Source organism: Chelonoidis abingdonii, chromosome 1 (assembly GCF_003597395.2).
Source record: "Chelonoidis abingdonii isolate Lonesome George chromosome 1, CheloAbing_2.0, whole genome shotgun sequence".
Taxonomy (NCBI): domain Eukaryota; kingdom Metazoa; phylum Chordata; order Testudines; family Testudinidae; genus Chelonoidis; species Chelonoidis abingdonii.
Window position 1 is genome coordinate 98797756 of NC_133769.1, and position 15526 is coordinate 98813281.

The 15526-nt window shown below is 50.1% G+C and overlaps 1 protein-coding gene across 2 annotated transcripts; it reads right to left on the bottom strand.

Annotated features, from left to right (window-relative positions):
* Positions 1 to 1946: 1946 nt before the first annotated feature.
* On the bottom strand, positions 1947 to 12395 carry TAB1 (TGF-beta activated kinase 1 (MAP3K7) binding protein 1). 2 transcript variants are annotated; one of them, XM_032779896.2, is made up of 11 exons: positions 12261 to 12395; positions 10962 to 11098; positions 10614 to 10767; positions 8232 to 8318; positions 7504 to 7642; positions 6866 to 6979; positions 4760 to 4871; positions 4491 to 4635; positions 3892 to 4114; positions 3393 to 3549; positions 1947 to 2593 (listed from the first exon to the last, which is right to left on the bottom strand). In XM_032779896.2, the coding sequence occupies exons 1-11, from the start codon at positions 12291 to 12293 to the stop codon at positions 2386 to 2388; spliced, it is 1509 nt and encodes a 502-aa protein (XP_032635787.1). In that variant the 5' UTR covers positions 12294 to 12395; the 3' UTR covers positions 1947 to 2385. The 2 variants fall into 2 exon arrangements, with proteins under 2 accessions (XP_032635787.1, XP_074924288.1); XM_075068187.1 differs by lacking the exon at positions 12261 to 12395 and adding an exon at positions 11268 to 11286.
* Positions 12396 to 15526: the final 3131 nt, after the last annotated feature.

Below are 15526 nucleotides of genomic sequence, written 5' to 3' on the forward strand. Positions count from 1 at the left end.
TTCTGTATTTAATAAAATCACTTTTTACTTATTAACCCAGAGTATGTGTTAATCTCTGGGTGGGCAAACAGCTGTGCATCTTTCTCTATCAGTGTTATAGAGGGCAAACAATTTATAAGTTTACCCTGTATAAGTTTTATACAGGGTAAAAGGGATTTATTTCGGTTTAGACCCCAATGGGAGTTGGGTAGCTGAGTGTTAAAGGCAGGAACACTTCTGTTAGCTGCTTTCAGGTAAGCCTACAGCTGTTAGGGGATGTGATTCAGACTCTGGGTCTGGTTTTGCAGCAGGCTAGCAAATCTGGCTCAAACCAGGCAGGGCACTGAAGTCTTAGGTTGATGGGCCAGGAAAGCAGGGGCAAAAGTAGTCTTGGCACATTAGGTGGCAGCTCCCAAGGGGGGGTTCTGTGATCCAACCATCACAGGCTCATATTGCTCTCCTGTCTTAAAAGGGATCCCCTCCCTCAACCCAACATATGCTATTTCCGTGTCAGGTTTGAATGGATTTGACAAGAGGCCCCTCTCCAGCACGGCCAGATATACCCAGCACCCCTAACCTTCTGAGAAGTCCAAGAAGGGCAGAGAATTGAACTTTTCTATGATATTCTGGAAAGAAAAATTAGCAGCCAGTACCCACATGGCAAGTATGAATGAATCAAAGTTGTGTCATGTAGAGCCAACAGCATTTGTATTTGGCACATATAGGGAGCCACCCACATGTGTGTTTGGGGCATTTCTTTTGCACTTTTCAGATCAAATGCAGCTTTCTATGCTAGTCTGGTCCAGCGCACATATTTCTGATAAACTCTAATCTTGCCCTGCAGCACTCCCTACTCCCCCTCCACACCCATGTTATTCCATTCCCGGACACCGCTTATCCTTTAAAACTTACACATTATTAACTAACAACATCCTCTTGCTCTTGCCAGCTCTGACTGCCCCACCCCACAGTCCATCCCGCTGTTTATCAGCAGTCTGTTCTGTCTAAACTGGCATTTGTAAGATCTTCAGTGCACAACAGCTAAGATAAAGTCTGCGCAATACCTCGCACGCTTTGGGTACTGTATAAAAATAATAATAAACTTTTAGGCTACCTCTTATGTAGCTTTTTGCATCAGCACTTTACAAAGCAGGTAGGTATCACATCCCTGTTTTACAGATAGGGAAACAGAGGAACAGAGAGGTTAAGTGACATGGCCAGACTGGGAGCAGAACTCCGGCCTCCTGAGGGTTAGTCCATTACTCTATCCACTAGGCCACAGTGTCTCTCATATTGATAAGAAGATTTCTAGGAAGCTGACAAGCTCACACGTCCCTTTACTAAAAGGACCAGCATCAAGATTTCATTTTCTAATTTATTGTGCTACAATCTGCCCTCTGTAACTACGGTTCTCTGATTCCTGGAGTCTGCCAGAGGCGGACAGAAGCGCATGTGGGGAAATAAGGGAGCTTTACGAGAGCACTCAGTGGACCAGATCTCCTCTCTGAGGATCTGAAGTTACATTTTAACTTGAAGTCCCAAGCTGTGTGACTGGATGGGGCAGAGGATTACGAATGGGATAAAGAGCCTTTCCCTTTCAGGTTACCAATTCCCGACAAGCTCAGGCCAGTAATTACCTCCAACAGCTGGTCAGTGGTCCACTGGAAGTGAACTAGAGGTCTTATTTCCTATTGGACAATTCTCTGCACTACAGCTAAAACTATTCAAGCCCTGACCTCAGTCACAGCAGAAAGTCCAATAACTGCAGGAGCCAAGGAGACTAAAATCCCTGCACTCTTGCTTAAGAAGGGCCCTTCCCAAAAAGGTCCAAGACACACATGCAGGGAGAAGCTGGCATGCTACTGATTATCTCACCTGTTCTGAAGGTCTCTAGAGCTGTTACCCCAACACTCTCCTTTCACCAGCACTAAAATTCACTCTGAAGAAAACACAGCAAGCCACGCAGGTGACAGTAGCTATAAGTTATTTATTCTGCAAAACAGAGGTATCTTCTATGGAGTTAAACACAGGTATCACAGCGTAGGGTTTTTGCACTTTAATGTACAATGACTGCGTATATATACACACACAATGTCCAGCCACTGTACAGAATCTGCTCTTGCCCTCACCATAACAGAGCCCTCCCTGCTGACTTTGTCCATAATACTGGTGGTGAGGGATAAGTTCGTGACCCCTTCCCATATTTATGGGGTTTCCCAGAGAAGGTAAAATGCGACGGCCACACACATGTTGATGAGAGAGTTGCACCAGCGCCCAAGCCCAGGGTTCATCACAGCCTGGATCCAGGTTACAACTCATGACAGAACTTGGCCACCACCTGGAGTTATTCATTCTCACCTCAGTGCAGGCTCCTGCTGGTTGCAAGGTACACCTCTTCTCCCTACATCAGGACACTGTCAATATTCCCTGCTCACCATGGTCCATGTTCCAAAGCCGGTAGAACTCTGCAAAGTCCACGTAGGGCTCAACGCGTCCATCCTCATCTGGCTGGAGTGAGTGGGAGGGGCGGGAGCGGAAGAGGCCCCCATCTGAGCTCGAGCTGCTGCTCTGGGTATGAGTGTTTGTGGACTGGAGAGTCACTGTTGGGCTCTGACTGCAGAAAAGGGGAGGGAGAGAACAGACATGTTCATTTTAATCTGTCCATGCTTAGTGCATATCAAATGGCAATGCCTCTTAACTGTAACAAAATTACCCTCCCCACAGCTAACAACACACATAGCTGCGGTCCCTCACTCCTCCAGGGACATTAGAGAGACATGTTCAGATCCACTCTGATATTCACAGGTGATAAGAGAGCTGCCTCATCATGACAGGCCTGACACATGGAACATCTGAAGAGGGGGGGGGTGAGGACAGAGTAAGAGAAAACTGAGGGGAAAAAGAAAAAAAAAAAAGACTTCCTTCCTTGCCCCTACAGCAGAGTCTGGCAACAAGAAGCACTTTTCACCGTGTGAACTGTGACGTGGATGTGGCAGCTCCACTCTTCCCAGAACAACTGGAAGGTGGGAACCAAAAAGTTACTGGCACCGCAGGAGCTGTATGCCCCTCTCTATGGGCAAAGGTGGTGCTGAAATCAAAGCCAACCGTGATCTTCCATGGTCAAGAAATGCCCCTTCCAAAAAATATGATGTAAATTCAACTCTTTTCTTTTCTCCTGGGTCCAATCCGCCAGCCACCCAGGTGACCTGCACAGCCACAGACTCTCCATGGGCCAGCCAGCTGACCTGAGGCCCTTGATGGGAGTGGGGAAGCTCAGGCTCCCCTACCACTGTCCAGGTGCTGACTACTAGACCACCCAGTCCACCAAGGATCCTATTTATTCCACCACCCAAATCACACCAATTGAGAAGCAGAGAGGGACAATTGGCATTGAAACAGCACACAGCATTTACTTAGTGAGCGTGGGTGTGGCTTCATCCAGGGTGGAGCTGCTGTGGGCACCGTTGACCATCTGGCCTTGGGAAGGCATGACAAGGGACAGCGTTACGCTGGTCTTGCTTGTGCTCTGGGCACTGGAGTATGGCACAGAGACAGGATAGATACGGCCTCCTGAGAAGGGGGAAAAAGGAACACAACAGCTGTCATGAGACGTGGGAGAGTGCATGGAAACTCCAGTGTCTGCAATTCCCCATAACTGCCAGAGGGGTGTCCTGGCCTACTGAGATCCCATATATCCCCAATTGCTCTCTCCAGTGCCCTCCAGTCTCTGAATCACACTGTGCAAGGACACCTTGGACACCTGGTATTGAAGTGACAATTCCCTTAAAGTAGAGAGGAACAAAATCTGCACAGAAGGCTTCTTCCCCTGGCATCAGGTCAGTGTTGGCAGGACAGAGGGGTACTAATCTCCACTCCACCCACCCTCTTTTTCCTGTTCTCCCCCTCCCATACCTTGTGTCGGGGTCAGCATGGGCTGGCTCATCTCGCCCAGCGGGTACCCAAAGTTCCTCACCAGCAGCGTCATGTCCTCATGCCAGGGGCAGAACTTGGATCGTTCCCCACCACTGGCAAAAGTGTCACAGTGGATCCGTTTAACCCGGTCCACCACAGCCTGCGCCACTGCATCCAGCGATGTTTGCTTAGCAAACTCTGTAGCAATCATGGCTGCGATCTCCTGACCGTGGAGACAGAAAAGGACTTTAGGGGAGGATTCTGGGGGAACCCTGACTCAGCCATCCAGCATAAAAGGTTCTTATGGTAACTGCCCAGCCAGATAGCTGGAGAGGGCTGAATGTCCCACCATGAATTGACCTTAGTGGTCTGGAACCATTCTACTGCCCCAATGGACTGCTCCATTTCAAGAGAGCGAAAGCAGCCAGGAAAAACCACTCTGCCAGAACAGCTCACTCACCCCACTGCAGACTGGGATGATGTACCCAACCATGCTGGTGCTAACAGGACATCAGTGCAAGGCAGCTTGAGTGAGTGGAGCTGGTACCGATGGGATGATTTAAGACCTTTGGGAATGCCTCCAGCCAGGAAGCTCTCACCTGATTGGCCTGTCCGGGCCCGTGAGCCGCCTCCAGAGCTTTGTAGAGCCCTTCTGACATGAGTACCAGGAAGCCAGTCACCCCGTCCAATGGCTGCCCTCCATGGATTTCAGGCTCTGCTATGATGGGCTTAGATTTAGCAGCACTGAGCGGAGAAATATGATTTAGTATTTAACAGAGTGACACAGGGAGGTGGAAGGGGGAACCTGCCTTCAGAAGGAAGCAGGGCTGGGGAGAGAACAAGACCACCAAGTTGAACTTTTTCTAACCTGAGTAGTTCAATATCAGTGTAGCCATATTTGACCTTGTAATCCCCAATGCGCCGGGTGCTCTCTTGCCCACAGATAGTTCCAACTTGCTTTATTTTCCCTGCATCCAAACCTGACAGATAAAGAATCAATGAACTTTTTTTTCTTTGATATACTTGCTGAAGTTCCTGCACTTGTATCCTGAGGAAGGAGAAAGGAAACACCCATAGTTGAAGATATCACAAAGGGTAAACTAAGGGACATGAAGAGACATCAAGAAACCTCCAGGAACTCAACAGGGAAGGGAGGAAGAGTAACTCATCCTGTCCCAGTTTTTGCAGGAGACAGCTTTCACCCATCAGTTGCACCAGAAACTTGAAAAGAGCAAGAGAGCACACGTACATGTACACACACACACACACACACAGTGAATTGGACAGTTGGCCCTGGGACAAAAAGCCCACGTCCAGTTCCAAAGCCACTGCTAGCTGCAGTGCTGGGTGTATAGGATTTCCAGAAGTACAGTGGAACTTTATGAGAAGGTTGCCTGTAGACCCTGCAAAAGGGGAGAGAAGGGTGTTTTATGTGAAATAAGATGCAAAGGTCTCTGTCCAGCTGCCTCTCCATCTGCGACTGACACCCCAGCCCCCACCCTCTGCATGATGGCTTCAGCCCCACTGCACCATCTTTGTAATCCAGGAGTTGAGTGAGTGAGGAGAACAAGCAAATTCAATGCCACTCACAGATTAGGTGCCTACATTAGCATCAGCTGCTCCCAAGGGTAAAAAACCCACTGATCAGAGCAGCAAACAGGCAGTTATATGGAAAAAAAAAAGTTAGAAGGAATAGGAATATAAACCCTTATGCTTCAGGACATAAACCAATCACTAACTAGCAGCGGTTAGGAAGGAACTTCACATCTGGGCAGGTTAGTTGTCCATTCTGGGGGTTCTAACACCTTCCATTGAATCATGGGGTCGTGACTACTATTAGAGACAAAATTCTGGACTAGGCAGGCCTCTAGAGTCTGATGTGCACTGGCAATTCCCATGTTCCTAATTATGACCGGACAACAGGCACAAAAGAATTTTGGAAAAAATTAGTTCTAGAGGGTAACTATCACCACCCCAAGGTGAACGCAGGAGTCCAGGTCAGACTCCCATCTGATTCCAATCACATTCACTACGTGGACGGTCCAACGTCTACTCCCAATAGCAAGGCGCAGCCCTGAAAACTGCTGCAGGCTGAGACTGACTCAGTCATTTAGTGTGGCTGACTTGCTGGCTCCTGGCATGGATGATTCTTGCAATTGACAGACCAGTACAATGAGGCTCCTGGTCTGCCGCCCAGTCAGTGTGTATGCTCCAGCCTTTACATATGTCTGTCAGTCTCAAGTGTTGCATAAAGGCTGCTAGGAGTTAGATATCAATTGCCAGTAAAATCAGAAGACACAACCAAATAAGGGAGAACATCAGGAACAATGTTAAATTTCTGATACATCCACCTTTAGTATCAGTGGGCTGTAACTGCAGACAGAATCAAGTAGGATACACTGGCTGGCTAAGGGATTGGGTGTGCAGGCAGCAGAGTGCACAGCATGGAGCCCTGGGGAAACAGAGCCTTATGTGACTGTGTAGTCCATAAGTCTGGGGCTACCACTGGTTTTTGGGGGTGCCTGGCTGCATATATCACCACCCAGAATGCTCTTCAAGCTCATAGCTACTTCCCAGGTGCTTCTGGGGAACAAGACGTAAGGTGCTGGACTGACAGCTCTTGAGACAAAAATCCTCTCTATCCCCACAACAGGTACAACACATGCGGCAGCAGCAGTGCAAGCTTCAATTCCATATTATTCCTCATTAATGTATGTAACCTAGCCCTGGAAGGACCTACTCTGGGGTGAGAAGGGAGTTCAGTCACCATGGCTCATTCATTCCTTGGCCTCTCTGCTTGACTGCCAGCAAAAGGCCAAAACAGTACCAAATGAGAAGGGGGTTTTGTGAGGCAGACACCAGTACTGATTGGAACTGGACCTAGCTCTGACCACTCTTTCATCATCCCGCAGAGGGCTGCCTATCTCTGGATCCACTGAGCACAGCTCCCTTCTTTCTGGGACTCATCACTTACCCAGCTGAGAGAAGCGGAAGAGCTCATCCTCATTCTCTGTGGTGTGGTCCACGTTCAGCTGTGTAACCTGCAACCCGTCCACTGTAGACTTGCACAGCAGTGCGCGGTTTGTACCTGTGGTAGAAGCAGCATGTGAGGACCTGATGACTATGAAGAGGGGGTGGAGAGGTGGAAGAGAGGGAGAAAATCCGAAGGGATGATAGGAGGAAAGGGGAACAAGGGAGGAAAAGAGGGAAGGGAATGAAGAACACACAAACCTTCACTGCAATCTCCTACAAATAGCTCCTCAATAGCATAAAAAACAATCTGGACCAACCCCTAATCCAGTCCTCAACCAGTGCCTGAAAACACAGACGGTTCCTTTCTTCCCTAGGGAACTGCACTACTGTACAGAAGCCCCTTTCCTATGTGTCTCTGGTCACAAACATTAGATCAGCCGACCTTTGGAGAGGTGCAGACCCAGCAACCAGCTTCTGGACCATTTTGATTTCACTGCCAGACCCAATTAACTCGAGGGCATTTCTCACAATGTAAGAAGCAATCCAATTGTTCCTCAAGCTCAGGTTCTCCTCACTCTGCCAAAGCTGCAGCCACCCTCAGAAATATCAAGACTGAGCGGGTGAAGAAGAGGAACACACCTACATTGGCGATGTAGAGCTTGTTGTTGAGTATGACAGCCACAATAGCCATAGCTCCTCCAGAGATCTCCCGCTCTAAGGCCTTCAATCTCTCCAGGATCTTCTGGTACTGAGAAGGCAGCTGGTGGTGGGGTACTCCCTAGAACACAGGATAAGTGGGGAGCTTAAACCTACACAACCCATGGCATCAAAATCACAACCGGACACTAAACTTTTCAGGGGAGGGACCATCTTTAATTTTGTGTCTTGTGCAGAGCTGAGCACATTGTTCAGCACTGAAAAATAACAGTGCCAGATCTGACAGACCTTGGAGACAGAAGTCCTGTTTACTGGCAGAACAGACACTTCATAGTCACAGAGGTCATGCCCACTTCCTTGCCTGTATGCCTCAGCCTTGTCTTAGGAAGAACACATCTATAATGGTGATTGCAGAGTTTAGTCTCCATGACCCATTCAGTTCTTGGCCTCTCTGCTGAGACTAACAGTAAGAGGTCCAAGTAGTGCCAATGGTGATGGTGGGTTAATGTGATGTGGGAATGCTGGGAATTGGATTGAGATCCCTAAATCATTTCACACAGACGAACAAATCATCACCAGAGGGTAACTATTTTCAGCTACAGCCTCCCATGGGCCAGAATGAGGCCAGTGACCTAGAGGCAAGAAGCTTCAAATCCCATCCAGCAATTTGGAGGGGGCAGGGATGCATCACTTCACTAAAGTCAGATTACCTCTGGCAGCTGGGACTGAAGGCTGGCCTTCTCTGCCAAAGCATCATCAATGGACTCCAGAAAACTTCTTTCTGCCACATCAAAAGCCTACCAGGGGACAGGAAATATTAATAGGAGACAAGTTAACAGCAGCTGTTTTGCAAACACAGCAATTTGATGTCTGCTTACCTTCCATCCTAACAAAAACTTAATCTACTCAACAACTTTACAAACTGATGTATAGACTTGTATACACATCAGGATCACTACACCCACCAGTGACGTGCAACCACTTTGAAGTGGAATGGTGAAACTGGGTAACAGCACGTAGGAATATTATGCAACAGTTAAGTGCAGGAAATGAAAAATCAAACTCACAAGGAGAGCAGAGAGATCTACTGCTGCTTTAGGAAATGGTTTCACAATCCCAGCTCCCCACATCCTAAATGTTTTCACCTCACTCACTGTCATAAACAAAAAACGTCAGTGGTGACCAGATAATCAACACAATTAATATGAACAAGCACAGGGAAGGAACACAAGCCAAAATATGGAAAGAAAAGGTTAAAGAAAATATTTAGATAAATTAAATGTATTCAAGTCAGCAAGGCCTGAATACATTAATCCTAGGGTATTTAAGGAACTAGCTACGCAATCTCAGGAGCATTAGCAATTATTTTCAAGAACTCCCAGAGGAGGGATGAAGTCCCAGAGGACTGGAGAACAGCAAACATAGTATGTATCTTTAAAAGGGGGAATGAAGAGGACCCAGGGAATTACAGACCAGTCATCCTAATTTCAATACCTGGAGAGATACTAGAACAAATTATTAAATAATCAATTTGTAAGCACCTAGAGGATAAAAGGGTTATAAAGAATAGCCAGCATGGATTTGTCAAGAACAGATACTCCTAGTCCAACCTAATTTCCTTCTTTGACAGAATTACTGGCATAGTGGAAGCAGTAGACGTGAGTGATGTATCTTGATTTTAGTAAGGCTTTTCACACAGCCCCACATGACATTCTCATAAGAAAAATGCAGTGTAGATGAAATCACTATAAAGTGGGTGCCCAACTGGTTGAAAAAAAACTGTACTCAAAAGAGTAGTTATCAATTGTTTGCTATTAAACTGGGATAATGTATCTAGCAGGGTCCCATAGGGGTCAGTCCTGGGTCTGGTACTAGTCAATATTTCCATTAATGATTTGGATAATGGAGTGGAAAGTATGCCTGTAAAATGTGTGGATGACACCAGGCTGGGAGGGATTGAAAGCGCACTGGAGGACAAGATTAGAATTCAAGAAGACCTTGACAAATTAGAGAACTGGTCTGAAATCAACAAGATGAAATTAAAGAAAGACAAGTGCAAAGTACTTCACTTAGGAAGGAAAAATCAAATGCATGACCTCAAAATGGGGACTAACTGGCTAGGGGGTAACACACCTGAAAAGTGCCTGGGCTGTAGTGGATCACAAACTGAATATGAGCCAACAATGTGATGCAGATGCAAAAAAAGCTAATATTCTGAGGTGTTTTAACAGGAGTGTTATATGTAAGACATGAGGTAACTGTCCTGCTCTACTTGACATTCTTGAGGCCTCAGCTGGAGTACTGGGTCCAAATCTGGGCACCACATTTTAAGAAAGATGAGGATGAACTGGAGAGAGTCCAGAGAGCAACAAAAGTGATAAACGGTTTAGAAAACTTAAAAAAAAAAAATGGGTCCATTTAGTCTTGAGAAAAGAAGACTGAGGCAGGGACCTGATGACAGTCTTCAAATATAATAAGGGATGTTACAAAGGATGGTGATCAATTGTTCTCCATGTCAGTAGAAGGTAGGACAAGAAGCAATGGGGCTTAATCAGCATCAATGGAGATTTAGATTAGATATTAGGAAAAACTTTCTAACTAAGAGGGCAGTTAAATCCTGGAATCGACTTCCAAGAGAAGTTGTGGAATTCCCACTGCTGGAGGTTTTTAAGAAACAGGATAGACAAAGAACTGTCAGGGATGGTCTAGGTTTATTTGGTTCTGTCTCAGAATAAGGGCTGGATTTGATGATAGTTTGAGGTCCCTTCCATCTCTACAGTCATCTTGTTTCTCCTTATAATCCTCTTCTCAAGCTGACCTGTTCCTGTCCAAGAAAGGCTGAATGCAGCTTCCTGCAGAGTTGTCCACACTGCACTAAGGGAAGCAGAGTGACAGGGGAAGGCTAGGTGAAAGTGAAATGAATACTGTTGTTCCACATTCTCAAGCCAAGTGTGCTCCCAGCTCCTGCCAGATGTTCACAATCTTCTCCCCACCCTTTAAGAGCCAGGACATTGGTTACCCTGAGGCAAAAAGGGGAGTGGGGTGTTGATGCAGGGAGAGGCATGGGGTCTCCACAGCCAGAATTCCATTACCTGCAGCAGGACCCGGCGCACATCAGCATCACTGTGATCTGCATTTAGCTGGCCCAGCAACAGCTCCGCGGAGAGCCTCTGGCCCACGAAGTTGGTGACCCGGTTGCCATCGTAGCCATTGAAGACCCCATAGAGGTAGTAGTTGTTCTCACTCCTGCCAGAGAGGGTCAGGGTGGAGGGATTAAGGGCGGGTGTGAGGCACAACGACAGGGACGGATAGCACCACTGTGAGCCTCTCCTAACAAGTCTTGTACACTCTAGTTCTGCCCCATTTCTGACCCCTACTGTAAAAAGCCACACACCACTTCTGTCCTGCCTCTCCATCTGTGAGCTTCTATCTCCACTTACCTGAATTTCAGCCAGTTATCCTCCCAGGGGTGGTTTTCTGTCCCCTTACCATCTGCACTGTAGGAACGGTTTGGAGCTGAGCCCACCCCAGACAGCTGGCAGAGGGGCAAGTCATCTGTCCAGCTTGGCTGCTGCTCCTGGGGAACAAAAACAGGAAAGAGCCCACCTAGAATCCCAACTGGTTCAGAACTAGGGACACTGGGTTCTACACAGGATGGAGCACCATTCAGTACTTCATCACAGTCCTGAATGCAGCAATCCACTTAGTGACCTCTTATTTCTTGCTGCCCCACTGAAATCACTTACCACCACTCTCCCCCTCTGAAACTGAGCAGCCTGCAGCACTAGCTGCACCTCCAGCCCTTGCTAACAAGGAAACAGGACTGGAATGCACACTCAATATAGCAGAGCATTAACTGCCCCGGATGAACCCCGGTGTAATCTTTCATGCCTGTAGGGCAGGAGTACGGGTGAATTTGGGGAACAGACTGATCAGGTTTTGCGGTGCACACATCCAACTGCAGCCATCAAAGGAACATGAAACAATCTACTGTTGTGAAGGTAAATAGTGAGAAATTCTTGGCGGCATAATCATTCCACTCTGCCCACAGCCAACTTTTCCCCTCAGGAAAACATTTCCTCCAGATAGCTCCACAGTCACTTCTCAAAACCATCCCTTCAAAACACAGCACACACCTCCCCCCTCCCAAATCAGCTTTCCCACATACATGTCTCCTATGGACATCTGCTTCCCCGAAGAGAGAGACACTGCTTCTAGCTGGGCACACACCACACATACCTGAGCATGCAGGAACCGCCCCCCACTCGCTTCACTCATATACTGGGAGGGGTCTCACACCCTCCCTACGACCCTCACACAGTCATCCAGTGGGGAATATAACCCCCTTCACCCACCCCCTCCCTGCACCCCTCAGACACCCAACAGTCACCCCCCTCCTCCACTCCTTCCCTGGGCTCTCCCCACACACACCCCTAGCGGGGAGAGGGGGTAGCCCCCACCTCCTGCCTCTGCCCCCCATAGACACTCCTACCCTACAGCCCTGCCTGTGCCCCCCATTACCTCCAACCCCCTGCCTGTGCTCCCCATAGACATTTCTATCCCCTGCTTGTGCCCTCCATAACCCCTCCCCCCTGGCCGGTGCCCCCATAGAAACTCCTACCCCCTGCCTGTGCCCCATAGCCCCTCCCCCCTGCCTGTGCCCCCCTGAGACACCCCCTCAGCAGGGGAGTCACCTCCTCCCCGCAGCCCTGGGGCGGGGGGCTCTCGCTCTCACGCACACTCTGCAGCAGGCTCCTCCTTTGCGCCGCCATTTTGCTGCAGCAGCAGCGACCCGCCGGCCCAGCCCAGCAGAGCGCGGAGGCGCCGAGAGCGGCGACCGGGCCGAGCCGGCGCGTTTGGGGAGCGCGCAGCGCCGACTGGCGGGAGGACAGCGGGAGCGCAGCGGCGGGGGCGGATGCTGCTGGCCCGGCCGCAGCGGGGGGTTATTCCCGGCCCCGGGGCACCCGCCCGCCTGGCTCCTCCCCCGCGTGGCGGGAAGGGGCAGATTTAGGGTGACCAACTGTCCTGATTGTATAGGGACAGTCCCGATATTTGGGGGGGTTAATTATGGGCTCCTATTACCCCCCCACCCTCCTCCCGGTTTTTCACACGTGCTGTCTGGTCAGGATGGGCATTAGCGTGGCCAATTTTCTAATCTCACAAAATGGAACACCCTAGCCCCGCCCCTTTCATAAGGCCCCGCCCCCTGTTCACCCCTCCCTGGCTGGGGCAGGGGGTTGCGGGGCAGGAGGAGGCTCCAGGCTGGGGGTGGAGCTGAGGGATTCGAATGCAGGAGGGGGCTGTATGTTGAGGCAGGGGGTTGGGGAGCAGGAGGATTTATGGGCTCTGGGCTTGGGGTGCAGGCTCTGGGCTGGGGCTGAGTGATGAGGGGTTTAGGGTGCAGGAGGGGCCTCTGGGTTTGGGGGACTCAAGGCTGTGGCAGGGGGTTGGGGCACAGGCTTATGTCTGGCAGCTCCCAATCAGCAGCGCAGCAGGGGGGACTGAGACAGGCCTCCTGCCTGTTCTGACTCCACACTGTGCCCCAAGAGTGGCCAGCAGATCTGGCTCCTAGGCAGGGGGACCTGGCGGCTCTGCATGCTGCTCTCACCCACACAGGCAGCACCCCTGCAGCTCCCATTGGCCGTGGTTCCCTGTTTCTGGACAATTGGAGTGTGGAGCTAGTGCTCGGGGCAGGGGCAGTGGGCAGAGCCTCGTGGCCCCCCCACGCGTAGGAGCCAGACCTGCTGGCCGCTTCCAGGGCGCAGCACAGAGTCAGGACAGGTAGGGACTAGTCTGCCTTACACCCGCAGCACCACTGACCAGACTTTTAATGGCTCGGTCTGTGGTTCTGACCGGAGCCGCCAGGGTCCCTTTTCCACCAGGCATTCCAGTCAAAAACTGGCACCTGGCAACCCTGTGTGGCACCTGGCTCGGGCTCTGTGGTGTGGACTCTGCCTGGCTGCCCTGGGGATCAACTCCATGCCTGCCCATGACCCACGTCCCTGTCTCAGCCCCTGACCCACCCCCTGCCTTTCTCCAGTGGGCCTAGATCTCCCCCTCTGTCACACACCACCTCCTTGCCCTCTCCCACCTCCTCTGACCCCAGCACCCACTCCTCTCCTTCATCGCACCCTGAACGCTCCCCTCGCTGGAGCCAGACATGGCTACGTCTGCACTACAGCTGGGTGGGCGATTCCCAGCCTGACCAGATGTACACGTTAGCTCTCCTCGAGCCCGTGTCTAACAACAGTGGTGTGGCCGTGCTGGCACAGGTGGTGGCAGCAGTTAGGGCCTTATTACAATCCTGCTTGACTCCCTGGTCAATACTGGTTTTGGCGCTAGCTCGAGCTGAGCTAGTATGTTTCCATCTATCCATGCTAGAAGCACCCTCCCACCCATACCTACAGTGTGATTGCTCATACTTCCCTCTTCATGCTTCAATCACATAGGGCTGGATAAGGCACAGGCCTCTAGCTCCTGGAATCATGTGATTACACAGAACCTCAGCTTTCATTTTCACTTAGCCCTCATGGTTCAGAGGAAAAGCTTGAAAATGTGACCTGAAAATCTGCCTGAGCCTGAAACAATAGATTGGAGAGGTGTGATCTGCCCCAACTATCTCAATGGACAAGCCCCGTTGTTCTGGGGGCCCCCACAAACACCACCCAACAGAGGTCCCTTTGTGCCAGCCAGGAAGAGAGTATAGCAGTCCCACCGCCTCAAGCAGATACTCGTGTCCTGTGGGGAAGTACTGAAGGGCCTCACTGCTGACATTCTGCCTTTTCTCCAAGGGAAAGAGGGCCCTTTGCTTTTACCCTTCAGAGGGGAGAAGGGGACCTTTAGGAGAGGGGAGGGTGTCCCTCTGCTACCATCATTCTAAGAGGAGGATAGGATCGGGGGAAGAACCACGGTGGGCCCATGTCATCGTGTGCCTAGGGCATCTGAAATTGCCTTTATCTGACCCTCTACTCAAAAGCTCTTCTCCTCAGCCCCAGATCACAGCTGGTGCATCTGACAGGTCTTTAAAGAGAGTCAGTTCTGATTAAGCTCAAAACCTTAGGTCTCATGTCTCAGCTGTGTTCTTAGCCCCTTTATGCCTCTGGAGTAGCTAGATCTCCTCCATTTAGAATGTCCTTGGTGTAGAGGCAGCATAAAGCATTCTGCTGTGCTGCTTTGCAGCGCCCAGCATGGGGACATGTTGGGGCTGAGCCCTGGGGCAGTAGAGGGCAAGTCAGCAGCAGAAAGGGTGTGTGGAATGTCTGAACGCATAGATGGCTGTGAGTATCCACCATAAATTAGAGCCACCCCTGAGGTGGCTCTAATTTACATCAGAAGTTCAGCTGGCTCCTGAACCAGTTCAGAATTCAGACACCACAAAACTACCTTTGCACAACCTCTTCCCCTATTACTGGGCTGTGCTTCCTGCTCAGAATTTGGGCTATAGTTGCCGAAGTCAGTGGAGTTACTCAGGAGTCTCTGGGTATGGCTACACTTACATTTTTGCAGCGCTGGTAGTTACAGCTGTGGTCGTACAGCTGTGTAGGGCCAGCGTTGCAGTGTGTCCACACTGACAGCGACCAGCGCTGCAGTATGTCCACATTTGCAGCATTTGCAGCGCTGTTGTGAGTGGTGCATTGTGGGCAGCTATCCCACAGAGCACCTCGTCCCATTTGGTGCTTGGGTTGTGGGAGGGGACGGAAGGGTGCGGGTCATTCCGCTTCTGTTCCAACGACCCGTGGTGCATCGCTTCCCTTTCAGCCGTTTGGTGCCATTGTGAGTCTGCCGCATGATTTCAGTAAGAAATGGAGCCCGAGCTGCTGAGGACTTGCTGATGAATGTTGCCAGCCACATCACGTCTAGCAGTTGAGCTATTCCTTATGCTCCAAAGTGACATTGAGGAGGCTCAATGATGAAATAGATTCGGCTGATGCGCCTGACACTAAATTGCTTGTGGCAGTAACGGGACGTGTCGCATCGTGGAACGCCGCCTTTGGCTCGGAAACAG